This window comes from Moschus berezovskii, chromosome 17, assembly GCF_049115385.1.
Source record: "Moschus berezovskii isolate FMDL1 chromosome 17, NW_MosBer_1.0, whole genome shotgun sequence".
Lineage (NCBI taxonomy): Eukaryota > Metazoa > Chordata > Mammalia > Artiodactyla > Moschidae > Moschus > Moschus berezovskii.
Genome location: NC_142476.1, coordinates 32321731 through 32349702, shown reverse-complemented (window position 1 = coordinate 32349702; position 27972 = coordinate 32321731). Strand labels below are relative to the sequence as shown.

Here is a 27972-nt window from a genome sequence, read left to right as displayed (position 1 = left end):
GAGAGTCAGAGATTAAGGAAGGTAAAGATTCAGAGAAAAACACGGCTGTTGATTTGGCTCATTAGTGATGCCTGGGGGGTCGCAAAGAGTCAGACACGACTGAGCGACTGAACCGAACTGAACTGATGCTTTAGTTTAAGATCTAATGGGAATTTAGAAGAATGGCGAAAATGGACTTTTCATTGACATTAGGAAAGGTACAGAATCAGTCTCACATAAAAAGCTTGTTACAGTCATATCATGAATTATATATCATAGTTTGCTTTAATGATTTGCACCACCTTATAAAAAGTAATAATGATGCATCTCAAACAGTATACTCTATTCTGGGGAGATAAAGAGGTAGATATTTGTTGACCATCTACTGCTTAAAAATCAAATATTCATATTCCACCATTCAACGTACTAACCAGGATTTCCAAATGAAATAATTCCTGAAGTGAAAAGGGAGACAAGTCCTTTGATAGAACAGTTAATAATTAAATATCTGATTGTCTCATTGAGATATGAAAATTAATTCAGTGAGCAGGGCAAGAAAGTCACGTAACCCCACAAAGATCTCTATTATCATTTTTGTAACCCAAGAGCAAGGGCCAGGGTGGTGAAAATGACTGCTGCTTCCCAGACACGAGCAAAATTAATTAGTAAGCTTCTTCAGGACAGAGATGCTGCTGTCTTCTCCTCGTCGAACTCCCCATATTTCTAGTTCGCCTTTTAATCCTAGATTCTTGGTAGCTGATTTTTCTCCTGTATTTTATTTTTTTATGACAAATCCTATTTTGAAAACATTTTACAGAATATGTCTTAGCACCAGTGTAAATTATTTTATATGGTTCAAAATAGTAATAAGTGATTTTCCAAAAGTAATCCTGAAGTGCAAAATTTTCAGTTCCCTTAGATTGTTTTTTTCATCATAGGATACTGTACTTGCTACAGCAGGAGCCTCTAATCATACAATTAAATAAGACTTCATGGTAAGTTTTAAATAAAAAGACTTCACAGTGAAGTCTTAGTAAAACCAAAAAATCACATTAATAAGTACAGCTGGGCACTCTGAATAATTCAAGTTTTACTGTATTTCATACACTTTGGGCAAAAAAAAAAATAGATGTTATTTGCAAACTGCCTGAAGAATGCTTAGAGAAAACTGAGTTAAAAGTTGCCAATCAAATTAAAGAATATCTGCCTGCCTTTTAGCCAGTCTTCATTTATCTTGATTAAAAGCATTAAGGTTGATAACATAGACTCTGCCTCAGTTAAACTTAAATCTTTCATCCATTAACCCCTTTTACTTTTCTAATTGAAATCAGATTTCGTGTTGATGTCCTGTGACACACAGGAAGCACCATCTTCTGTGACATACAGAAAAGGCTCTAAAATGGCCTGATTTCCACCATTGATGGTGGAGGCAAATTTCCTATTAACAATAATATGTCCGTACCTACTGGCTTATTTCTACACATGAAATTTGGGTGCTAGATAGTAATGAGATAATGAAACATTATAGAACATTGTAGACAAACTCTAATTTAAACACCCTTCCTCTTTGTCCCTAATCTCCGCCCCCCCCCCCAAGGCCAGAGAGCAGACATGAAAGGATTAAATCTGTCTCAGTAATTTGTGATCAGCTAAACAGACTGGCTCAGATGGTAAAGCCTCTGCCTGTAATGCGGGAGACCCGGGTTCGATCCCTGGGTTGGGAAGATCCCCTGGAGAGGGAAATGGCAACCCACTCCAGTACTCTTGCCGGGAAAATCCCATGGACAGAGGAGCCTGGTAGGCGACAGTCCATGGGGTCGCAAAGAGTCGGACACGACTGAGCAACTTCACAAACAGACTGTAAAGCGTCTGTCTGCAATGCAGGAGACCCAGGTTCAATGCCTGGGTTGGGAAGATCCCCTGGAGAGGGAAATGGCAACCCACTCCAGTACTCTGGCCGGGAAAGTCCCATGGACACAGGAGCCTGGTAGGCGACAGTCCATGGGGTCGCAAAGAGTCAGACACGACTGAGCAACTTCACAAACAGACTGTAAAGCGTCTGTATGCAATGCAGGAGACCCGGGTTCAATCCCTGGGTTGGGAAGATCCCCTGGAGAAGGAAATGGCAGCCCACTCCAGTATTCTTGCCTGGAAAATCCGATGGATCGCGGAGCCTGATAGGCTACCATCCGTGGGATCGCAGAGTCAGACACGACTGAGCAACTTCACTTAAACAGCTGCTAGGTGCAGATCTATAAAAGTTCACTTTTCAGTGTGGTACTTTCCACACTATCAGACCACATAGGTTATAGTTTCAAAAGTGAAAAGAGTTTTCCCAATTCTGGAGGATTTTAAATATAATCAGGTAAAAAGAAAAAAACTTTAGGCAATCGATTTACTGCCAGACCCTTGAGTTATTTATTTGGTTCTTTTTTTGAAGGAAAAGAGAAAAATACTCTCAAAATTCACAAGTTAGTGTTATTTCCCCAGAATAGGTACAACTCATTAAGCCGAATATTAAGGATATAAATTTAGAGGTGGATTGATTTTTACATGAAGTATTTGACATTGATGACTTAGTTTTAAATTCAGGTACTCTTTAAATGAGGTGAAATGTGTGGGAGCACACAGCATAGATGACATGAGAACGTGTTCAGTAGACATCTTATGAGAGTTGGTAAACAATTTAAAAGCCTTTTTACTAACTGGTTTTTTTTCACTTGATGAAAACTTATTTTAAAACTACAAAGTGTATAAATATCATACTTACTGTATGGAGCTCCTACTAAGTACCCAGGCACCATATTAGACACTTTTCTTTTCATGCCCTATTCCTCACCATAGCTCTAGAGGGTTGGAGTTCTTAACACTGTTTTCCAAATAAGGCACCCGAAACTCAGACCAGTTAAGTGACTTTTCAGGCCCCCACAGTTGGTTAAGTGATGGGTCTAGGATTTGACCCTAGATCTGTCTGGTTCCACAGCCTTTTTCTCTGCACCACTTTCTTTTCTGTGCATCACTTAAATTCCTGTCCTCCAAGCATTTTACTTCCAAATAATCACTTCCCATCCTCAGTCACAGCTTTTTTTTTTTAATCTTTATCTTAGTACTTGCCATTTTGATAGAAAATGCTCTTTGTTATTGCTTCTGCTTCTTAATTTTTAGTAGAAATTACTGTTCACTTCCATGATATCTATTAGTAACTAGCCTGAACTTCAGTTCCTATGAATAGATTTGGAAGGAGCTTTGAAAGATCTACTCCTTTTTCATAAAGACGTATTAAAAAAACAAACCATACTACCATCCCTGACAACTGTTTTTTGAGCTCCTGCAATGCTTTGGGGGAGAAGGCAATGGCGACCCACTCCAGTACTCTTGCCTGGAAAATCCCATGGATGGAGGAGCCTGGTAGGCTGCAGTCCGTGGGGTCGCTATGGGTCGGACACGACTGAGTGACTTCACTTTCACTTTTCACTTTCATGCATTGGAGAAGGAAATGGCAGCCCACTCCAGTGTTCTTGCCTGGAGAATCCCAGGGATGGGGGAGCCTGGTGGGCTTCCGTCTATGGGGTCACACAGAGTCGGACACGACTGAAATGACTTAGCAGCAGCAGCAGCAGCAGCAATGTTTTGGGAGCTATTTGATAGGCTTGGGATTTGAACTTGAATAGAACCCAGTCCCTGATCTTCAGTGCTATTCATCCTGAAGAAGAGACAAGTGTGTGAATAAGTAAGCACAAAATAGCATGAAGCATAGAACAGATGGTTCATTGAGGAGGATAAACAGACTGGGTAAAAATTTGCTCTTTCAGGAAATACTGGGCATATCTCTACAAAGGATAAGATGTATGAACAGGGCATCTAAACTAAATTTATTTGGAAAAACATCCAAATTATATAAAGAGATGTTGTGCTGTGTGCTATATTGAATTACTGTCCCCATTAGGAGAGGTAGGCCTAGAGACCCTTACTTGAATCTGAGTTTGGCACTCAGTTTGGCACCAGTATTAGCCCTTAAAAGCATAGATGGGCTATTTATTCAGACCTGGGGTATTTATTCTTCTAAAATAGTAACAACATTATTCATAAGGTAGAGAGGCCTTTAATGAGTTCCTGCTAATTAAATATATTTGTGGTTTCTGATAAAAGATATAAAGTTGTAAGATTTTTTAAAGTAGTTTCATTATTCTTTTTATAAATATCATGATGACAATGTTAATGACTGCTGTTTTTCCACTTTCAGGATAAGGAAAATAAACATGACATGTAGGAAGTGGTAAATCTTAGATTCCAAAGCAGTAACCCTTCGTGAACAGTCTTTTGTGCCCTCCATGTCAGGCATCAGAAAGAGTTCCCTATTACACATTTTAGTACAGAAATCCTAAATTCTTTTGTTCTATTCAGGAAGACACTATAGTTATCCGATTCATCATCTTCTCTTCTTCAAATAGGGGAGTTCATCAAAGCTTTGTATGAGTCAGATGAAAACTGTGAAGTGGATCCCAGCAAATGTTCATCCAGTGAACTTCTGGACCATCAGAGCAACCTGAAAATGTGCTGTGAGCTGGCTTTCTGCAAGATCATCAACTCTTACTGGTGAGCTGTTGTCAGTGCTTCATCCCCTGCTTATGGAACTTGACTTTTTTTGTATGAAAGTTATCACAGTGTTAACTGTGATTTCCCAACCAAAGGAAGAGAAGTTGAAAGTTTCCCTAATACAGTTTTGTCTGAAATCTAAACCTGTATTGTAAGAAGTCCCCCTGATCTATCTACATAAATGTAATCTTTCCACAGAATATTAATGCCACATCCTCTAATACCAAAAGTACTTTAAGGACTTTTAAACATATTTACTAGCGTCAAACAGATGCGTTAATGATTTCTGATCATTATTCTCACCAGCAGTCGGTGAGATTTTAGAAGATTTGTGATGAGCAGTCTGTAGAGAGATTACGCTGAGCTAGAGTAAACCAAATGGGTTAGTCAGGAGCTGCATGCCATCTTCCCACTTTGCAAAACCTAGTTTACACTAGTTCCTGAGATTTATAGCATCAGGTTTCTAGTCTCCATCTGGACATCTTTGATTTGTCCACCATCTCTCAGCTGTGAATCAGATGAAGTTCTCTCTATTATTCCCTCCTCATAGTCTGACTCTGTGGGGTCACAGTGGGATCCACCTGGACTTTTTTGGGTCCTAGTACTTCCACATTTGGTCTTTCTTTCTTCCCCAGTGTTTTTCCTCGTGAGCTGAAAGAAGTGTTTGCATCCTGGAAGCAGCAGTGCCTGAACCGCGGCAAGCAGGACATCAGCGAGCGGCTCATCAGTGCCTCGTTGTTTCTCCGTTTCCTGTGCCCGGCCATCATGTCTCCCAGTCTCTTCAACCTCATGCAGGAGTATCCTGATGACCGCACATCTCGGACTCTGACTCTCATTGCCAAGGTCATCCAGAACCTGGCCAACTTTGCCAAGTAGGCGGAGCTACCGTAACCACTTTCTAAAAATGTCACTTAAAAGTACATGAGGCCTAACCTTTAGATGAGCATGGGGCGCCTCATCACTCATGTTACATAATTTTCATCATGATGTTATTAAAAACAGCAAAAAGGTTGACATCACTTTGAATATTCACTTTGTAGAAGAATAGTTAAGTAATCCATGCAGCCAATGGAATATGTGCAGCTAGTACAAAATGTGTTTATGAATAGTATGGAAAATGATAAAGATATAATTATATTAAATGAAAAGTGCTATTTTAAACAAGAGATAGGACACCAAATGGTGTATATGCTTTTATCCCCCAATATGATATTACAAAAACCTAAATATAAGAAAGTTGGGAAGGAATTGGCCTGACCCCTTCAAAAAAGTCAATATCATGAAAAATGGAAAAGATGAAGTGGGGACTATTCTGGATAAAAGGGAAAATGCATTGTTTGGATCTGAATTGGAAAAATTTATTAAAATCATTTTGGGAACAACTGGTAAAATGGAAACTCTATATGAGATGATTTATAAATGTTTTCTTAAAGTTTCAATGTGATAATGGCATTGGTATGTGTAAGAGTTATTCATTATTCTAGAGAAGTAGGTACTAATGTACTTAGGGGTTTTGTCTGCAACTTAGTTTAAAATGGTTCAATCAAAAAAAGAGAGAAGGTGAAAACAGACTTGGCAAAATGTGAACAGTTGGTTAACGTAGGTAAATGGCATATGGGTGTACACCATATATTCTTTGAAATTTTCTATAGTTTTAAACTTTTTCAAAAAGAAGTTAGGAGAAAGCAGCTGGAGAAGAAATGCACTGAACTGTAACCAGCAGCTATGTTTGGGTGGTAGAATTGGTACAGCCATCCTTTTTTCTTTCCACTTTTCAGTGTTTTCAAATTTTTCTTAAGTTTGTGTAATTTTTATGGTTTATAGGAAATAATTTTAAGAAATCACTGAGAAGCAATTTACACTAGCAGAATTGATCCCAGATTTTCTCAATATTGAAGCTTAAGTATGTTTCTAGCAGCAATGTATTGAAGGAAAAAATTAGAACTCCAGTGAAACACATTGTTTTCTAGCATGTGGCTCTTTGAAAGTGCACGAGTTTAACTTTGTGTGCACTACATATATGCCAACAGAGGAATCTATGTTTACCCATATTTGATCTAATTCTTATAAAAATTGTTGCTAGTTTATTTTAGAACATGTCCTGTGGATTTAAGCTAGCCCCAGAAGATAGCTAGAACCTAGACAGACAAAGAGGAGGAAATTCTCTAGTAGAAATAAATAGCATAAGCAAAGGTTTGGAGAAGAAAAGAAGTATAATATATTTGGGAAACTTTGAAGAAGCTAGTGATACCGAGGTTTATACTGATAATGAATGTTTATACTGGCTTCAAATACCAGGGAAGAAGGACTTTGTCTTTACCCTGTAGAGAATAGAAAGCTATTCAAAGTTTTTGAGTAGTAATGTAATATTAAGAAAGTATGTTTTAATACTTATCAGTTACAGATAATAAAACAAATTAGTCACTGCCCCAAAATTAAAAGTATAGCTCTGTGTAAAGTCAATTCAAAATGATCACATCTCTTTTCCTGAATATGTTCTTTCTCATTTTCTCTCCCTCTACTTCAGATTTGGTAACAAAGAGGAATACATGGCATTCATGAATGATTTTTTAGAACATGAATGGGGTGGAATGAAGCGCTTTCTTTTGGAGATCTCTAATCCAGACACCATCTCAAACACCCCTGGCTTTGATGGTTACATTGATCTGGGCCGAGAGCTTTCAGTTTTGCATTCCTTACTGTGGGAAGTAGTTTCCCAACTTGATAAGGTAAAGTAGGCTGGAAGGGCAATGGGAGATGGGAGGTAGAGAACCCTAAGCCACATGAAGAGTGTCTACGGAGTGATCACGTTCGTGCTTTCTGCTAGTTGAAAGCAACCTTTTAATCTAGAAGTCTGGGAGGAAATTGTTATTATTTCTGAGTAAAATATGTGCCCTAACCAATTCTAGAAAGCCATGAAATTATTAACATTTATTTTAAAGTAGTTACCTTGATTAATGGGGTATATATTTCTATAAATATGTGTGTGTATTTGCCTAGAAACTAATATCGAATATTGATGTGTGATACATTATTCACGGAGTGTAGAATGAGACGAAACCTCATATAGTAATTTCTAACAAAAGTGTGGACTTAAAAAAATACTGAGACTATCATGTTTAAGTAATTTACCATGAGATTTATTTTATCATGCAAGTCAGAGGGTTTAATATAACTACTGGTGTCTATAGAGTTATATGGGATCTGAAAATCCTTATTTTTTTCCTCTGCAGATGTGAATTAATATAGAAAATGATCATTTTAATCCTTTATTTTCTGAGTATAAACTAAAAATTAATAACTAAATGTATACCTGTCAATCATTTTCTTCCTTCTGGAATTTTGCAGAGAGGAATAGAATTTATTATGGAAAACAGTCTAACGTATTTTGGCTAGGTTTATCACAATAATTATTTATTGATGTTTTTGTTTGCCAAAGGTACTTTATAAGTATCTGTGGTGGTATGTTAGAATAACTTCAGAAAACAAAATTATTTTAGTTATTTTTCTGTAATAAGAATTTGTTTTCCTCCATTTCCTATTATCTTTTAAAATGACACACCAATAAAATGGGGAAGAAGGGAGTAAAACCTATTTTAAAAGACCACTTTCCTAAGGAAATATAAATGGTAGGGTATCCACTGGTACTGACACATTTATAAAATAATACTGTTTCTTATTTTCATGGACCCATTAGATTTTAAGTTGCGGCTATGCTAAGGGTAAATTCCTTGAATGTGAATCTTGGCTCAAAAGAGTGGAACGAGTAAAGACATTCTTCAGGTGGCCTTTGTTCTCAACCAGGAGTCTACTGATTGTTGAGGAGACAAGGAAACCCAGAGGCAGCCATATAAAACTACCTAATGGTTAAGGATTCCCATACGACCCCATGAGAATGAGAATTCCCCAAAGGAAAAAATGATTGAGATGGATTAAGCAAGTTGTAAAAGGTTATTCTTCACTGAATAACACCATCAATGGGCTGCGGATACAGTTATAATATCTTGTGAAATCAACCTGGTTTATTCAAGGGCAAAGTCTTTTTAACAGGCTTTACTGTGTAAACACACTTTCTCCTTTTTAATTAATCTGTTTGGTCTTGGGAACCAGCAGTACCTCTAGACGAATCTCATAGAGTTTACCTGATTTTGCTGTTTAAACAAAAACATTGTCTTGCTGATGCAAATTCAGTTGCCAGTAGGTCAGCGTTCCCAAGGTTAAATGACTAGCGGATGACCGTTATCAACTGTGTGGCCTGCAGTGCTGTGGACCCCTGAATGCATCACCTTCTTGTATGCTGGCATGCATTTCTTTCCTCCCACGATCCCTTGTCTTTGGAAGTTTCATCACACTAGCCAGTCCTCTGGTCCTAAAGTCCTTTTTGGTTAGAAGGTGTTTGGTTTTTCCCCTCCCTTCCCCTCCCTTGATCTACCAGCCTCCCAAAGATTTAGTTTGCTTTGCATGCCTATTTTAGTTGGAATGGCAATAGTTTGGTTGTTTTGAGCATGTCTTTTAATTTTTATTTGCATAATCCTAATTTCTATTTCCTTTCTTTCCTCAATGTCTGCTGCATCTTGTTTCACCTCCTCCATTCATCTCGACGCCATGGTTCTGCTGCTCCATAACAATGCATTATGAACCTGCCACTCCCATACGCAAACACCTACCCTTCCCTCCAACCTCCACCCCTCCATCAATGGCATCGTTGTCCCAAAAACAATCTGTGGTGGATATCGCAATGCTTATTATCCAATTAGGGTGAAAATTCCTTCCTACAGGCGACCGTGGCAAAATTGGGACCTCTCCCTCGTGTTCTTGCTGACATTACCAAATCTCTGACTAATCCTACACCAATACAACAGCAACTGAGACGCTTCACTGAGCATAACTCCAGTCCAAATGTCAGTGGAAGCCTCTCCTCTGGGCTGCAGAAAATATTTGAAGACCCTACTGACAGGTATGAACTTAGGAAAGAACTGGAACTGCTCACCTCAGAGGGAGATGATGTTTAGAGAATTGTGGGGAAATCTATTGAACTTCTTCGTTGAATTTACAGCTTTAAAGTCATGAGCAGTTGGACAGAATCTTCTGAGATAAATCCAATTGTTTGTCATAATAATACACATAATCTAGGATACTTTTCTCCTAAAATGATATTGTAGAGTTATATTCAAAAAACTTATTTAAATAAAAAAGCCTTGGCTTCCCTGGTGGCTCAGACGGTAAAGAATCTTCCTGCAATGTAGGAGCCCAGGTTTGATCCCTGGGTCAGGAAGATCCCCTGGAGAAGAGAATGGCTACCCACTCCAGTGTTCTTGCCTGGAGAATCCCACGGACAGAGGAGCCTGGCAGGCTATAGTCCCTGGGGTCTTAAAGAATCAGACAAGACTGAGCGACTTAAAAAAACATATATCCTGCCTAATAGAAGACTAAGAGCTCTATGAAATTGGTATTTTCATGTATTGTAGCACTCAGAGATCTGAGAACCTCAGTTGAAATCAATTTAGAACTGGCTGTGTCAGCTAGACAGGTGGGTACAATGTTTATGCTTAGACTTTGTTTTCTGTTTTGGCAAGACCTGTGCCTGTAGTAAGGATCCTGTGGTTGTACACTTAGGGCTTCTGAAAGGGTTCAGTTCAGTCGCTCAGTCATGTCCGACTCTCCGCGACCCCATGAATCACAGCAATTAACTATGAATTGGAATACCTTGGGTAGTTTAAAACCTAACTAGGAAGTGATTGGAATTCTAGTAAAAATCTAAGACGGGGATGGAGGTGGTCTACACAGTGTTATCCCCCACCTTTGGAGAAAAACTGAAAATGTTGTATCTTATTCTGAGTATTGTAATGATGAAATCTGGGCTTAGAAACTAGTAAGGAAGGCTTACCGGGCCTGTGAGCTTTCTGAGGAGTTTATATGCCTGAGTTGAGGAAATCTTAACTGTTAAATTTGCCTCAGGAGTAATGAAGGGTCCTTTCCTTTTTCACAGTGATTTGCACAAGCTAAAATCCCCAAGCCAGGACAATACAGACAGTTATTTCAGAGGGAAGACATTATTGCTGGTCCAGCAAGCCTCCTCCCAGAGCATGACTTACTCGGAAAAGGATGAAAAGGAAAGTAGCCTCCCCAATGGCCGCAGCATCTCCCTCATGGACCTTCAGGAGACGCACGCAGCCCAAGCGGAGCATCCGTCTGTGATGCTCGACGTGCCCATGCGCCTCACCGGAAGCCAGCTCTCCATAACTCAGGTGGCCAGCATCAAGCAACTGCGGGAGACCCAGAGCACCCCCCAGAGTGCACCCCAAGTGCGAAGGCCCCTGCACCCAGCCTTGAACCAGCCGGGCAGCCTCCAGCCCCTGTCCTTCCAGAACCCTGTCTATCACCTCAGTAACCCCATTCCCGCAATGCCAAAGGCCTCTGTGGACTCCAGTTTGGAGAACCTAAGCACTGCCAGTTCCAGGAGCCAAAGCAACAGTGAAGACTTCAAACTCAGCGGACCCAGCAACAGCAGCATGGAGGACTTCACCAAACGGAGCACGCAGAGTGAGGACTTCTCCAGGCGCCACACCGTGCCCGACAGACACATACCTCTCGCCCTGCCGCGGCAGAACAGCACGGGGCAGACCCAGCTCCGGAAGATGGACCCGGCGGGGCTGGGCGCCCGAGCCAAAGCCCCGCCGTCCCTGCCGCACAGCGCCTCCCTGCGGAGCACCGGGAGCATGTCGGTGGCCTCGGCGGCTCTGGTGGCCGAGCCCCTGCAGAACGGGAGCCGATCCCGACAGCAGTCCTCTTCCTCCAGAGAGAGCCCGGTCCCCAAAGTGAGAGCCATCCAGAGGCAGCAGACCCAGCAGGTAGGGACGAGCGCCAGAGCGGGACTGCCCGCCGCTTGGTCCCGCTGTGCCCTCGGTTCTCTGTTCATACATCACTGGGAAATGCAGTTGCTAACAGGGTTTCCGCCTAAAACGATCTTCTGCAACCTTTCAATAGAAAGAGGAAATGAAAAGTTTGGGAGGTTTCTGGCGAGGTGAGGTAGCAGAATGTAGCCTGACTCAACACCCAGGTGCGGGGGCGCCTTTCCATCTCCTCAAGTAGCTGAGCTATCTCTCAGCACCCAACACAGATCTGTGATGCTGAGTGGATGGTTAGAAACTTAAGATATGAAATCTACAGGCCAGATCCACTTGGATGTGTTTTGGGAATCTGCACATTTATCCTCCTTATTTTTTCCCTTAAGTTTCCAAACTAAAGTTTTGCATTCTGAGCCAAGAGTTTGATATACCTACTCTCTACTCCACACCCCAGTTCCCTCTGGAAATAGCAAGTCCCATGTGCCCTTTCCTGAAAATGACTAGAAAAATAAACTGGACACCTGTAGAGGCAAGGTAAAGGAGAGAGGTCAAAAGACAGAAACACAGGTGGTTGACAAGTATTCACTAAATGGTTATGCAAATCTGTTCTTTTCCTGTTTACATGGACAAGCCCAACTCCTATCACACCTAAACTTAATATAAGATTATCAAACTTTTTTCTTCACAAATAAGAAAGGTTTCTTAAGAATTAAATTATTTCTTCCTTACATATTACATTTTGAGGCGCCCAGACATATTTTGCTCTCGAAATAAACTAAGAGTGCATGTATACATATCTTACTTTCATCTAAAAAAGAACCTTCTCCTAAAATGCTTCCTTGAATTTTTTTTTAAACTAATAATTAAGTGATTAAACAAGTTCTATGACAAATCCTTTGGTCAGCAGAATCACTGGTCAGAGGAGACTGCGATGAGACACCAATGTATCTCTTTAAAATATTTGCAATTTTATAGATAGGCATTTACTGATTTGGCTCTTTCTGCCTCCTCTTTGCTGTAATCAGAGCCCTTGCCACTACTTTGATAATTATTATTTTTTTAAAAAATTAGAATGTTTACAGAATCCTTGGATACAGAAGTAGAAGAAGGGATGAAAAACTTAGGCAGATTCCGGTAGCCAAGTTCCTGGGCAAAACTTCCTAGTTGGTCAGTTCTTTTCTGAGAAATACTTTTTCTTCAGTCTTAAATTTTTCATATTTTTTGTTATATTTTCCAAAATTTCATCAATTCATTTGATTAAATGCACATTTTCATTCAAAGAAAAGGAAAAAAGAAAATTTACATAAAGATTATATTATGTAATGTTTTCCTTTTCTTTGAATGAAAATGCTTTTCTATATATCTTTAGTATATATTATATATACATTTAATTTGTGTTGGGAAGCTATCAGTCTTTCACATCTTATTGTGAATAAGTTTCCACACTTGTTTTTATGCTAGCTTCTAGTTGAGATCAGCCCCTTTCAGAGAACTGAAGTGTTTATTGAGAGGAGAAGAGAAAAGTAATTTTAGAGATGGAATACTGTGTAGAGGCAAGTGTCTACATGGGGCATTAAGTGCAACACGAAGGCCCTGAGGATGAGGTCAGGAGTAGAGAAGAATATCAGATTGGCAGAGAGGGGCAAGACAGGGCAGAGGGCCCTCTGCCTACTTTTCAAAGTTGGACTTAGTTCAAACCCTAGACAGAAAAGAAGAATGCTTACCCTTCCCTGCTTTATCATACTGTCCTGATTTCCAGGATCCATGATTCAGCCTGACTATTTATAGATATTGTAAATTAAATAGCCTTTTGATGACCACATGAAACTGATTGTCATTTATAATATCTCCACTATATGGAAATTTAACACCTATCATGTAAGCACTACATGATTCTATGTGGGAATAGAAAACTGTCCAGATGGATGGAAGGTAGGAAATGGAAATGGTCTTCAGACACCAGTTAAAATGCTTTCTGGCCATATCCATTAATGAGCTAGGGAACGTCTCTGATACTTCGGCATGAAGTGGGGCATAGCCTCAGCAAGATGGCCCAGCACAACTTTAAATATTCATCTCTTGATTGTGTCTTTGCTGGTAATGCCACTGTCATATCAGTTAAACTGGAAATCGCTGTATTTTGATTGCTCAGATTTCTGTTTTTTTCCTAACACTGACTTTTTCTATGCAGATGGTTTATTCTTTCAAGCTTATGTTGTTGCTGTTTTTTGGTTCCTTTTCTTTCTTGCTTGTTTTTCTCATCTCATTCCCATGAAGACTCTGATGTTCTAGCTAATCAGCACATTTTTTACATAAATTCCTTTACATATTTTAATTGCAAATTATTATTCTGGAGAATTCTTCTCTCCCCCAATACTGGAGGATTTCTTTGTGGGGATTGTTCTACAGGCATTTATACTTATTGGAAGCTTTGTCCCGTGCAAATTCTGTTTGTATCTTGGCACAAAGGAGCGGCCATTGTTGACAATGTAACTAGCTTCAGTCCTTCTCCATCCACTGAGTAGGAAGTTGAACAATCTACAGAGAAGGAATATTTTAGGAAGCCGTCTTTTAATTTTTTGACCCTTTTCAGCTTTTTAATAATTTTCCTCTTCATCTTTTTTGATCTGTCATGTACTCTGTGTGCATAGTAGACTTTATTTGCAATATATGAGTTGTACAGATACAGTATGTTACCTCACCTTAGAAATTCAAATTCGAAGACGCTTTTGAACTAGGTATTTGCTGAGTATATTAGAATGATGCTACAGTTTTCACTTTCGGATTTGTTGAACCCTCCCCTAACCAACCTCTTCTAGGATTCTCAGAGTTTACCGATTTAGTCAGCCCTCTCTTTGGTGCTGATAGCAGAAGTGGCCTTCATTTTTGGGAACCTGATTATTTCAGATTAGGGAGAAGTTGAAAGTAATACGCCTTATTTATGTCTAGCAACTGAATAGGGAACTGGCCTATTCTCAGTCAGCCTCAAGCATAGCCAGGCTAACTAAGATCAATGGAAACTGCTTTCTCAGGCCCTTTTTGCCCTCAGTTCAGTTCAGTTCAGTCGCTCAGTCATGTCTGACTCTCTGCGACCCCATGAATCACAGCACGCCAGGCCTCCCTGTCCATCACCAACTCCCGGAGCTCACTCAAACTTATGTCCACAGAGTCGGTGATGCCATCCAGCCATCTCATTCTCGGTCGTCCCCTTCTGCTCCCGCCCCCAACCTTTCCCAGCATCAGAGTCTTTTCCAGTGAGTCAACTCGTCGCATGAGGAAGCCAGAGTATTGCAGTTTCAGCTTCAGCATCAGTCCCTCCAATGAACACCCAGGATCGATCTCCCTTAGAATGGACTGGTTGGATCTCCTTGCGGTACAAGGGACTCTCAAGAGTCTTCTCCAACACCACAGTTCAAAAGCATCATTCTTCGGCGATCAGCCTTCTTCACAGTCCAACTCTCACAACCATACATGACCACGGGAAAAACCATAGCCTTGACTAGACGGACCTTTGTTGGCAAAGTAATGTCTCTGCTTTTTAATATACTATCAAGGTTGGTCATAACTTTCCTTCCAAGGAGTAAACGTCTTTTAATTTCATGGCTGCAATCAGCATCCGCAGTGATTTTGGAGCCCAAAAAATTAAAGTCTGACACTGTTTCCACTGTTTTTCCATCTATTTCCCATGAAGTGATGGGACCAGATGCCATGATCTTTGTTTTCTGAATGTTGAGCTTCAAGCCAACCTTTTCACTCTCCTCTTTCACTTTCATCAAGAGGCTTTTGAGTTCCTCTTCACTTTCTGCCATAAGGGTAGTGTCATCTGCATATCTGAGGTTATTGATATTTCTCCCAGCAATCTTGATTCCAGCTTGTGCTTCTTCCAGCCCAGTGTTCCTCATGATGTACTCTGCATATAAGTTAAATAAGCAAGGTGACAATATACAGCCTTGACGCACTCCTTTTCCTATTTGGAACCAGTCTGTTGTTCCACGTACAGTTCTGACTGTTGCTTCCTGACCTGCATACAGGTTTCTCAAGAGGCAGGTCAGGTGGTTTGGTATTCCCATCTCTTTCAGAATGTTCCACAGTTTATTGTGATCCACACAGTCAAAGGCTTTGGCATAGTCAATGAAGCAGAAATAGATGTTTTTCTGGAACTCTCTTGCTTTCTCCATGATCCAGCGGATGTTGGCAATTTGATCTCTGGTGCCTCTGCCTTTTCTAAAACCTGCTTGAACATCTGGGAGTTCACGGTGCCCTAGACACCCTATATAAGCTCTATCTCAGAAGGATAATATTCCTGTTAGGAATTCCTGCTCCTTTTCATTTTATCTTTTTCATCTTTCATGATCCACTGTTGAACATCAGTGGAGAAAATGTTCTTCTGAAGGCTGTAACTAAGCAACTTATCAATCTCTCTTCTCAATTTGTTTGACCATAAACTAGAGGAAATAAATTTTATCTTATAAAGGAGATGCAACAATCTCTGAGGAAAAGCCCTTTGATGTACTTCCAAAGGATTGGAGGAAAAACATAGGGTTTCTTTCTCCTAGTGATAAATTGTACTTTGGTATGAATTCTAAAGAAAATCCAAAGTAATAGTAAATGGATGATATTTTATTAAGCATCCATTGCACAATGACATAGTCACTACCATTCAAAAAAAAAAATAAGGGCTGTGACATATGGTGCCATGCTTCAAGGGTTGAGAGTCTAATTAAGAAATAAGACCAGCATTCATAAGACCAGTAGAATAAATATAAAAGACAGTATTTAGTTCTTTCATATGAAGAATATATTATAAAAAATTTTTTTTCAATAAAAATCACCTCCATTGTCTTCCAGTATAGATAACTATTTCTTATTTATTCAGTATTATTTTTCTGTTTTTATAATCAGTTCAGTCATTTCAGACACTCAGTTGTGTACGACTCTTTGCAACCCCATGGACTACAGCACACCCAGCTTCCGTATCCATCACCAACTCCCGGAGCTTGCTCAAACTCATGTCCATCAAGTTGGTGATGCCATCCAACCATCTCATCCTCTATTGTTCCCTTCTCCTCCTGCCTTCAATCTTTCCCAGCATCAGGATCTTTTCCAGTGAGTCAGTTCTTCGCATCAGGTGGTCAAAGTATTGGAGCTTCAGCATCAATCCTTCCAATGAATATTCAGGACTCATTTCCTTTAGAATTGACTGGTTTGATCTCCTTGCAGAGATTTAGTCAGCCCTTTCTAGGTTTTATCATAAATACAAGGAATAGTTATATTAGTCTGATGAATTTTTTCAAAACTTACTGACCACCTAACATATGCCATGGGGCATCCCAGGTGGTGCTAGTAAAGAATCCACTGCCAATGCAGGAGACGTAAGAGATGCGGGTTTGATCCCTGGGAAGACCCCTTGGAGGAGGGCATGGCTACCCACTCCAGTATTCTTGCCTAGAGAATACCATGGACAGAGGAGCCTGGTGGGCTACAGTTCATAGAATCACAAAGAGTTGGACACGACTGAAGCAACTTAGCATGCATGCACCGTAGGCCATTCAAAGTGCTAGGAATATATATTAGGAATTGGTTGAAAAACTGACTCAACCGGTAAAATAGAATAGGTTGAAATGCCCAGTTCCCATTGTACACTCTTATAATTCACTGGACATAGTCCCTTTGATGATATGGTAGCTACCACCACCACCAGTGAAATGAACTAACTCTTGCTTTTACAACGTCTCACTTTACAGTTAGTGCCCGGATTATCTAAGGAGTTGTTGTTTTCAGTATGCTAAGATCTCTCCTTAGTATGTTCTTAGGGATACTATTAGTTTGAAGTGCATTTATTGGCACTCATTAATTAGTTACTTGTAACAAATCACAGGGAAGGAAAGTTCTTTCAAGCAACATATTGTTAACTATAAAGTAGAAAGCTATTGAATTAGCTTCCTTGAAGTTATAAATTACAAACAGTAAAGTTACTCATTTTAGCAACTACTTTATTCTCAAGCAGCAATTGAGTAGAAAATCCTGGTTTCACAGAAAAGCAGCTTTGCTGTACCCTATGTGGTAAAGTGATAAGATTATGAAATTAAAAGGGCATTTGTCTCCTCTAAGTATTGACTTTCTGTTAATTTTTAAAGACTCAGAACCATAATATTTTGCCTTTCAGGTGTACATATGTCAAGTAAAACCTAAAGCCCTTGTTAAACTGTTTTTCTCAGCCAGTACTAAAGCAATGTATTGTGCTCTACTTTCAAAATCCAGTAGAGGGGGAACCCAGGGTGTGCGTGTGTGTGTGTGTGTGAAGTAACTTGTGGTTTACACACTGCTTTTATATGCTCTCATTTGTTTCTCATAATAACTTTTGAAGTAGATAGTTATCACCTGCTGCTAAGTCACTTCAGTCGTGTCCGACTCTGTGTGACCCCATAGATGGAAGCCCACCAGGCTCCCCCGTCCCCGGGATTCTCCAGGCAAGAACACTGGTGTGGGTTGCCATTTCCTTCTCCGATGTGTGAAAGTGAAAAGTGAAACTGAAGTCGCTCAGTCGTGTCCGACCCTTAGCGACCCCACGGACTGCAGCCTACCAGGCTCCTCCATCCATGGGATTTTCTAGGCAACAGTACTGGAGTGGCTTGCCATTGCCTTCTCCGTAGTTATCACCTATTTTAATATAAATGAATTCTATAGGTCAGTGTTCCCAAAGTGTGATACTCAAAGTTATTTAGGTATACAAGGTATTTAATTAATCATGTAATTATTTTAATGTATATTAGAAAAATATTTGACTATTAACATGAATCATTTATAAATATACATATATAAAACATCAAACTCATGATTTTACTGGTAATATTGCTTAGCTAACTGGAAATGGTTGTTTTATTATTTATTATAATAAATAATATGTCAGTATAATGTGGTTATGACAAAAGTAATGAGAATGATACACAAATGAATGAAGTGTAAGAAGCATACCTATCACAGTGGAGATGAAGGTAGACTCTGAGAACCGAGGGTACTGAAGTTTAAGACATGTTTATGTTTGTCTTGACACAGTGGAGAAAATGGCTTTAAAGAAGGAATTTCTAGAAGTTCATTCCCAGTTGCTTATGTGTACCTCAGGCCTGAAGCCGTTTTTATAGATGCATATCCATAATCTGTATAAATCAACCAAACCAGGTTCTTCTTCAGATCTTTAAGAAACACCTTCATGCTTTTTAAAATCTTGTTTATATCTGTTTCTGACTGCACGGGGTCCTCATTGCTGTGTACAGGCTTTGTCTAGTTGCAGTGCTCGGGCTTCCCATTGCTGTGGCTTCTCTTGTTGTGGAGCACAGCTGTGGCTCACGGGCTTAGTCACCCCACGGCATGTGGGATCTTCCCCGACCAGAGACTGAACCTGTGTCCCCTGCATTGGCAGGCGGATTCTTAACCACTGGATCGCCAAGGGAAGTCCCTCCTACTACTTTTGTATGAATATTTTTAAGTCTGCCCAAAGAACCTTTTTGCCTTTGCATCCACTTTTTTTTTCATCTAGTCTTTCTAAACCTCAAAGTGATCAAAATACCTCTTATTTTAAAATATCTATATATTTAGATTTAACCAGGTTTTATTCCAGAACAAGATAAAGATTCTTAAGACTCATAGCTCTGCATGAGAGAGAAAATTCCCTTCCAATTATTTATAGAGTATTGCTCCTCAAAGTAGAAATTTATTTTAATTATAAAAATTATAAAAATGCTTTTTTCTATCTGTTTCTCAGAAAAGCTAGAGAAAAAGAATTTGTTGTCTATTTCCAGCATTGTTTAGTGAGGAAGCACTAATGTTCAGTCATTATTGTTTGGTCACTAAGTCATGTCTGACTCTTTGCAGCCCCATGGACTATAGCATGCCAGGCTCCTCTGCCCATGGGATTTCCTAGGCCAGAATGCTGAAGTGGGTTGCCATTTCCTACTCCAGGGGATCTTCCCGACCCAGAGATTGAGCCGCCCACATCTCCTACAGTGCTGGAGGATCGTTTACCTCTGAGCCACCAGGGAAACCCAGTAGTAGCCTAATACAAATTGTCATATCCAGTGCCAGTTTTCTAAGATAAATATAGTAATAACATGTAAGTTCTATAGAACCCTGTAGTTTCCAAAGAATTCTTACGTACATCGTATTATTCAATCCTCAGAACTCCCAGGGAGATACTCAGGATAGGTAGTGATGGTGTTGGTAACCCTACTCGATAGATTTGGAAAAAAGTATTTAAGAGATCAAGGGACAGGGTAAGTGGTAGAGTTGCTACTCAAGGCCAGAATTTTTTTCATTCTGCGTCCTTTTCTGTTGCCCTTCAGTTCAGTTCAGTTCATTTCAGTCACTCAGTCATGTCCAACTCTTTGCACTTACAAAAGGGCAATTTATCTAGCTGTCCTAGCTGGATAGAAATATCCCTTGGACTAGGCTGATATCCATTCTGGTAAAATATGGACTTATGGATCTTAACCCGTCAAGAAGTCAGTGCTCTATAAAAATGACCAATATCAAAACACCAGTATCGAAAAGTGTTTTTTTCTCTTTCCCTAAATGGCTGATGTGAAAATTAAGAACTTGGCTTTCTGATATATAAATCAGTTAGCTACCTTGTGAGTTGTTTAGCATTAAATGGTTCCTTGGTTCCTGAGCATTCCTGGTTAAACAGGTGTTTCCTTACCTGAGCAATAAACCATCAAGTTGCATTTTCTTTCTCTCCTCTGTCAACACTGTGATTTCATTAGGTAATGACCTAATGAAACCACTGGACTAATTAGCAGTTTTAAGGCCTTGGCTTTTCCTCTTTGGGGCTGGGGGGAGGGTGGTGTGGGGAGGCAGATTCTTAGAAGTGATTTCTGTTTACAGTATTTCTGAATATTTATTCTTATTCCAATGGATATCCTCTTCTCTCAACCCTAGCCCTGGCAGTAATAAAATATTATTTAGAACTGAGAGCATTTATCAGAAAACAGGGATCACAATTATGCCTTCCAAGAATAGTTGTCTTTGTGGAACATAACTGCAGATGAGCTCTTTCGGGAAATGCTAACGGGTATTTCTGATGCAGGTTCAGTCACCTGTGGACTCCGCCACAATGTCCCCAGTCGAGAGGACAGCAGCCTGGGTTCTGAACAATGGGCAGTATGAAGAGGACGTGGAAGAAACTGAGCAAAATCAGGATGAAGCCAAACATGCTGAGAAGGTAGGATACAGTCTGCGTTTATTGACTTACTGTCCCCACAGTGACAGACCACCCACAGGGTCATCTACCCGAGAAAGTGATCTCCCCAACTTCAGCTTCGCCTCTCGTGTTAACCCTTCTATGCATATTCATGTATATTATTTCAGTAGTGGCTGCATGTGAAAGTATTCTAAGATGTCCATCAAGTTGACATCAAGCTGTAGTGCAAGGGGAGAATGCATTCTAATATGTATATTTTTTAATATGGGTTTCCTGAATTTCAAGAAAACTCTGTTCTTCATTTCTAGTTATTTTAAGTGAATATTTAGTGTTTCTGTATAACTAAACACATCCAAAATTACCCTTGGACTAGACTTCCTTTCTATATCTTTGTAATGATTTTGCCTTTTTTTGTTTTCTTTTCACCTTTTCTAATAAAGAATTTCTAATGCTGTAGATGATTTTTAAAAGACATCAACATCAAGAGAAAAAAACTGAAAAAAAAAAGACATTATTGCTTCAGTTTTGTTTCATTTTGTTAAGAAAAGTTGACATGAAGAAAAAGGATTATGACACAAGAACCTTGACATCATGTATAGCATTATCTCATTTAATTAAGCAGACAACTAGCTTCTGTTTATTTATCAGCATAATCCTAAAAGCTATGCTTATTGATGCAGTCTGCCTCTTCAAACTGTGTAAGAACTGTCATCTTTGACCTTCTGGATTAATAAACATAGTTTAGGACCATGACATTGGATAAACAGAAGCTAATTGTCCAATTGTCGATTTTTTTTTTTTTTCATTTTTAAATTTTTATTTATTTATTTATTTTTGTAATTAATTTATTTTTTATTGGCGGCAAATTATTTTACAATATTATATTGGTTGGTTTTGCCATACATTGACATGAATTCGCCCCGGGTTTACATAAGTTCCCCCTCCTGAACCCCCCTCCCCCAATTGTCGATTAAATGAGATATGTCGTGAAAATACATTGCATTTTACAAAGCAACATATAGGTTTATCATTAATGACTAACGAATTTAAGTAGACCATATACAAGAAAACTTATTGCTTCTTACCTCATCCAGAAATTAGACATTCCAGTTACTCAGACCCCAACCACAGCAGCTTCAGTACAAGCAAGGACCAGGTAACCAGTTGAATTCTATGAAGCTGTAGTGAGAGTTTGTTATATAAAACTTTGGTGAGAAAACAGGCATGTGTTCCAACAAGCAGTGGCAAATTAGGCAGATGAACAACATCATAAAAATGGGCCAAGAGGCAGTATTAATCAGCCCCACCCAGAGAACACATAGGCCTTTTGCTTAGAGCCTGTGACCTGAGTGTTTTACACTTCCATGGACAGGGAGAAAGCAGCAATAATATATTGCGCTATAAAAGTATCTATTGATTTAGTAGCTTGTCACTATAGAAGTGCTGCTTGCTCTTTAAAGGGCTGATTCTAAGGGTGAAAGAATGGCAATCTGATGAGTCAAGCCATGTCAGAGATCTTACAACACAGGAGGTGCTACAGAAACCTTTCTTTTGTCGACAGCTGGCTTTGGCTTATTTTAAGCTTCTAAGTGCCTGCCTGGCCTTCTTTTTTTTTTTTTATTCCTGTTCCCGTTGGATACCATCACAGATTGGATGTGGCTTGCAGCAACCTCTAGTTTAATGTGGAGAATGATATATAAATATATAGATTTAACTATAAATATATAGATTTAACTATAAATATATAGATTTAACTCTGAATGCAGAGTTAAGACGTCATTTTAGGAGGCAGGCAGAGCTCCATTACCATGTATGCCTGGGGATCATTTTGAAGAGTATCAGCAGCCCATGGAATGGCTGCTCACACAGCATCCAGCTACACCGCTTAGGGTTTGATTTAAAAAATCACTGACATCTAAAACCAGGGTAACTCTAGTTTTTCTCTCCTTGTCTTTGGCACCTTTTCTCCTCTACTCTCCCTAGTGGCTCAGATGGTAAAGAATCTGCCTGCAGTGCTGGAGAGAGACCTGGGTTCTATCCTTGGGGTCAGGAAAATCCCCTGGAGAAGGAAATGGCAACCCACTCTAGTATTCTTGCCTGGAGAGTCCCATGGACAGAGAGGAGCCTGGCGGGCGGCAGTCCATGGGGCCACAGAAAGTCAGACGCAACTGAGTGACTAACACGTTCACTTTTCTTTCTCCTCTGCTCTAGTACGAACAGGAGATCACCAAACTGAAGGAGCGCCTGCGAGTGTCCAGCCGGCGACTCGAGGAGTATGAGCGCCGGCTGCTAGTGCAGGAGCAGCAGATGCAGAAACTGCTGCTGGAGTACAAGGCCCGGCTGGAGGACAGTGAGGAGCGGCTGCGCAGGCAGCAGGAGGAGAAGGACAGCCAGATGAAGAGCATCATCAGCAGGTCAGAGGCCGCCTGGCAGCGGACAAGGGCTGGCTCGGGGCACAAAGAGCTGGGATGATGGCTGCTGCTGCTGCTGCTGCTGCTGTGTCGCTTCAGTCGTGTCCGACTCTGTGCGACCCCATAGACGGCAGCCCATCAGGCTCCCCCGTCCCTGGGATTCTCCAGGCAAGAACACTGGAGTGGGTTGCCATTTCCTTCCTCCGTGATACTCTGTACAAGGGTGAAGGCTGGCTGTATCTCTTCCACTTTTCCACATGTGAGACCTTAGTGCACTTCCTCTGAGGATAGAGGTAGCCAAATTTCCATTAGTTGTAACAATCAGAAACAGTTAAAACTTAGTGACTCACTTAAGAGGTCTTAGAACAAAACTGAATTTTAAAAGTGTCAGTATCCAATGTCCAAGACTAATTAAGATTTTTACAAGTTCAGAGAGGTCTGACAAGACACTGGACGTCTTTAGGGCCAGAGAATCAAGGCAGAGGGCCAAGGACGTCCAAGGAAGACCAAGAAAGGGGGGCAATTTTACCAAACACTACATAGCACTGACTGTGGGCCAGGCACTTTTCTAAGGACTTTACAAATAAAATTTGTTTAATCTGTTACTAATAATTTGTTTAATGCCAACCTCTGAGGTCAGCATTATTATTATTTTTCTCCTCATGCAAATAAAGAAACAGGCAACAAATTCATTAAGTGACCAAGGTCACTTAGTGGTGCAACTGGGATTTGAAGCCAGGTAGTCAAGCCCTGGCTTGATGCTCACAGCCACTGTGCTTCAAGGTTGTCAAGTGCCGTAGGCAGGTCAAAAGAAGTCTGTTGTTTTAGCAGCACAGAAGGACTTAGCAGTCTTACTGAGAGCCCTTCCACGGAGTTAAACATCAGGGGATTAAGATATGAAATGCATGAGAAAAAAAAGTAGACCTACTATGTGTAGAGTACACTCAGAGGACATTTAGCTGTTCAGGGGAAGGAAAGGTCAGCTGTTGCAAAGTAATGAGATTAAAAGAGGGTTTGATTTGTGTCAGTAGATTTGCTGTTTTAAAATGAAAGAAGTTGCACTGAGGAAAGGATCTGAGAGAAGAGAGGGAGATGATGATGGTGAGAGGGCTATTGCAGAGGAGATGGAAACATGGGGGATCCAGTCCCAGGAGAGGAATCATCTCTGAATGTCTTCTCCCAAGGCTGGTGGGAAGACTAGGAAGAAGTGGCGACACTGAGCTGTCCTGAGTGTGGGTGTCTTGTTCTGTGTGTTAGCCTGCTCACTCCTTGAAGCTGTTGATCTCTCGTCCCACCCCATTCTAGGCTAATGGCTGTGGAAGAGGAACTGAAGAAGGATCATGCTGAGATGCAGGCAGTTATTGATGCAAAGCAAAAAATAATCGATGCACAGGTAAGCAGGTTCTCAGTCTAGTGGAAGCGACTGGTTTATCGTAACTGTTATTTCCTGACTTCCCATCCCTTGCAAACACCAAGGCACATAAAATGGATCATTGGAAAGTTCTCGGCATTACCCTTCAAAGATTTTTTTTAAATGTTCCTTTGCAACCTCTACGACTTTTTCCTTCCCTTACTGGTGACAAATCCGTTAACCCAGCAAACTTTTAGCGTGCTTTAGTACAGGTGCTCGACAAATCTCAGCCTGGTGCATGGCGGGGTTTACTTCTTTCCTTCTGGAAAGGAGGGCATTCTCTCAGGGGGGCACCTGTGAAAAGTCCACTGCATGTGTCTGGCTTGTGACCTCCACTGACCATTGCTTGGCTATGACGTCCACGGTCTCGTCAGTCACGTCCACTGTGCCATCAGCCTCTGGCCCCAAACAGTAGTTGAGCTTCAGGGGAAAGACAGGGTTGCAGAAGGTGCCCTGCCTCGTTATTCTTTTGGTTCCGTGACAGGCGCCGGTGCCTGGGGTTCACTCAGCCGCCCTTCTCTGTTGGTGCTGTGCTTGGAGAGCCTCTTACAGATGATGAGATCAGAACCTGGGTGTCTGCTCCCTGTAGCTTCCACCTGTGATGCTGACACAATGATGGCCAGGGACTCCTCACAGGTTCTCAGAGCAAAACCCAGGAAGTGTTTCTAGTGCCTTTTCATCTTTTCAGTGCAAAACACGGTTGTATTTCTTAGAATGAAACAAATAACGAGAGGCAAGTGCCGTTTGGATGTGGCTGGTTTGGCCACTGAATATATCCCCTCTCTAAAGACCACCCAGCCAGGCTTGTGTTTCTCACCCTTACGTACGTATCATATCGTTTCCGTAAGGTCTGAAATAAAAATGGGAGCAAGGCCTTTATATGTCCTACTTTCTTCTCTCCTTCTCAGCCAGTAGTCAGTCTATGGTAGAGCCACCCCGTATTGTTAAACACACATTCCATTCCCACTCTGGTTTCCTGACAGAGCTAATGTGGGATGGGGTACATTTTTCAAAGGAATAGGGAGTGAGGCTGAAAGCACCACCGTGGAAAGTATGCATCGTGGGCCTCGTACTCCCTCATACACACAAGACCCAGAAGTCAAGTGCGAGTTCCAGTGCTCTCTTGTCAGCACAGTTCCCAGAATGATTTGGACCCTTGAACTCTAGTATCCAGATATTTAGACCTCCTAAGAATCAGAAGAAAGTTCTTATTTGGTCCTTTCTTTAAAGGTGTCCCCAGGGTGGATGACAGAGTAGGAAGGGTTGCGGAGGCAAGGCTATCTCACCAGGCGTTTATCCAAGAGGCTTAAGAGAAACAGCCTGGGAAAGGACAGTTTAGTCAGGAAAACTAGTGGTGCTAAGTGTTCACTTGGGGATTTCCAACATGAGAGAGAGTTCTATGAATAACTACACCCAAATACATTTTAGTTCTAATGAGATAATACAGATTGTTTTAATAATTTCCGCTGGTCTAAAACCATGGCAGCCTTAGCAGAGGGAGCTTAGGGGTGTCCCACTCATGGCTGTGTGCATACAGTCTGATTTCCTAGTTGCCTGTTGAGGCAGCCTCATCATTAGCTTCTGAAGATTTCTATCCTACCCTGCCCCCGATTCTGACTTCTAGGGTAAGATGCCTGGATGTGAAGCAGGAGTCATAGGCATAGCAGGTGAAAGCAAAGGAGGGGAACAGATTCATCAGGGCTCAAAAGCTCTGGAGAGGACAGACCTTCTCTCAATTAACAGGAGGGTGTCACCATTCCAGAATGGGCGAACTATTATCCTCAAAGCACTGGTCGATGTCAGACTTGTAGTCTGGCTAAACTAGATAATAGTTTGGGTCCATACCTTAAGGCAATGCTTTTCAAACAGTTTGATTCTATGGACTATTTTGGTGGAACCAGAGGCACCTTCCCCCTTTCCAGCTGCTCCTACTTCTCTCAGCTAATGGATCAAATCACGTCCAGGTTAGCTAAATATCATAAATTACACATTCAAACACAGGCATTACTGTGTAGTAAATTTTAAGAGGAGGCTCCCTTTGGATCCCTAAAGCACACTTGAAGAATCCATTAGACCACATTTTTAAAACCATCGCATGATGCCCAGCACAGATGATAAACACTAAAGCTAGCTTTTTCAAAAATTATAATCCCTTAAAAGGAAGGGGATTCCCAATTCCAGCTGCTGTCTCACTGACACATTAAAAATCTTTTTCTAGCAAAAGACTGTGAAAATCCTTTGGTGTCCTTTGTAACAAAAGCCTCTTCCTCTGAAAGAATAAGTAACTTAACATCTTAAGTGCTTGATGGAGCAGAGCAACCCTTCTGGCGCCATTTGCTAGAATGAGGACATGTTTGGGGTGAAAGCTTCCCAGCGAGGTAATGCACACTTCCATGCCCCTGATATCTGCCTTGGTGCCTCTGGCAGTTAAAAAATAGTTCTGAAGTGAATTGCTTTCCTTATACTAGCATCGGGCCCAACACTTCCCACAACAGGACAGGACAGGTACCCAGTGAATGGGTTTCCATCTGTCTCAGCAGCCACGTGCCCCTCCAGACCAGGCTTGTCCCTGAATTCAGCCTCTTCATCTCCTAGAGTCAGTTCATGCTCCATGGCCCCCTGGGGTCAGCCACTTTCTAACTAGAACTGGGAGATGATGAGTATTCCCCTGGTGACCCTGTCCTAGGAGATGAGATCCTGGTGATGTAATGTAGGGTCATTTCTTAAACGTCAGACCAGGGGCTGTGCCGCCTTCCACCCCATCTCCCCCCTGCTCCCGGGATCTTCCATGTGACTCAAATGGAGAACAGAAAAGGGCATCCTAGGAGAAGGGAGCAGCTGCCTAGTTACTGTTGCAAGTGATATCTCCACTGTGTTAAATTACAGGTCATAAATGGAGATGAGATTATGCAAACAGGCAAGTAACCCCGTCCGTCCGTTCTCTAGCTGAGCAGTTCCCAGCCCTGGCCCGGTGCACTGGCCTCCTACACATTCCAGCTCCTGCACTCCCCACACGCAAAGCCCTTCCTGTCAGGCCGGAACTAGATTGCTCTGCCGTTCACGCCAGGCAGAATGAAAATGTCAAGGCATCTTTTGCCAACTGAACCTGACTTTCAAAAGTCCCTGTTTGATTTTTTTGTTTGTTTTACTTTGAAAGGTTGGCACTTGGGGGGGGTAGTTACAAAAGGGAGTTTGTCCAGTTGGAAGTTTTCAACTGTTGAGTAAAAGGGTTGCTTGACTTTAGTTGTTACTCTTGCAGGAAATAAATAAATACAGCCATTCTTAGCCTTCTTTTTGACCCTTTAAGAGTCAAATAATTTTTCATGAATGCCTAATTTCTTTGGGTCAACCATAGAGAATCCTTTATTCCTTAGAACTGGGACATTATAATTTATCCTAATACTGAAATAAATACCTTCTTTTTTAATCATTTTGAGATATTACCAGTCTTTCTGCTCAGAGATCATTTCTAACCATAGTAGCGGGGAACATCATATCTGCTTCCCACCCCCTTTTCCCTGGTAGTCACCG

General features: G+C 41.0%; 1 protein-coding gene across 8 annotated transcripts in view; it reads left to right on the top strand.

Annotated features, from left to right (window-relative positions):
* RASAL2 (RAS protein activator like 2) overlaps nucleotides 1-27972 on the top strand; it is a 414753-nt gene that overhangs the window by 374603 nt on the left and 12178 nt on the right. For 3 of the 8 annotated variants that reach the window (XM_088845305.1, XM_088845303.1, XM_088845307.1), the window contains 8 exons: nucleotides 4431-4575; nucleotides 5211-5447; nucleotides 7103-7304; nucleotides 9333-9532; nucleotides 10565-11426; nucleotides 20506-20640; nucleotides 22831-23033; nucleotides 24336-24423. In XM_088845305.1, the coding sequence (XP_088701431.1) occupies nucleotides 4431-4575; nucleotides 5211-5447; nucleotides 7103-7304; nucleotides 9333-9532; nucleotides 10565-11426; nucleotides 20506-20640; nucleotides 22831-23033; nucleotides 24336-24423 (2072 nt within the window). Of the gene's footprint in view, nucleotides 1-4430; nucleotides 4576-5210; nucleotides 5448-7102; nucleotides 7305-9332; nucleotides 9533-10564; nucleotides 11427-20505; nucleotides 20641-22830; nucleotides 23034-24335; nucleotides 24424-27327; nucleotides 27359-27972 lie in introns of all 8 variants that reach the window. The other 5 variants (XM_088845309.1, XM_088845308.1, XM_088845306.1 and 2 more) reach the window with 3 other exon arrangements.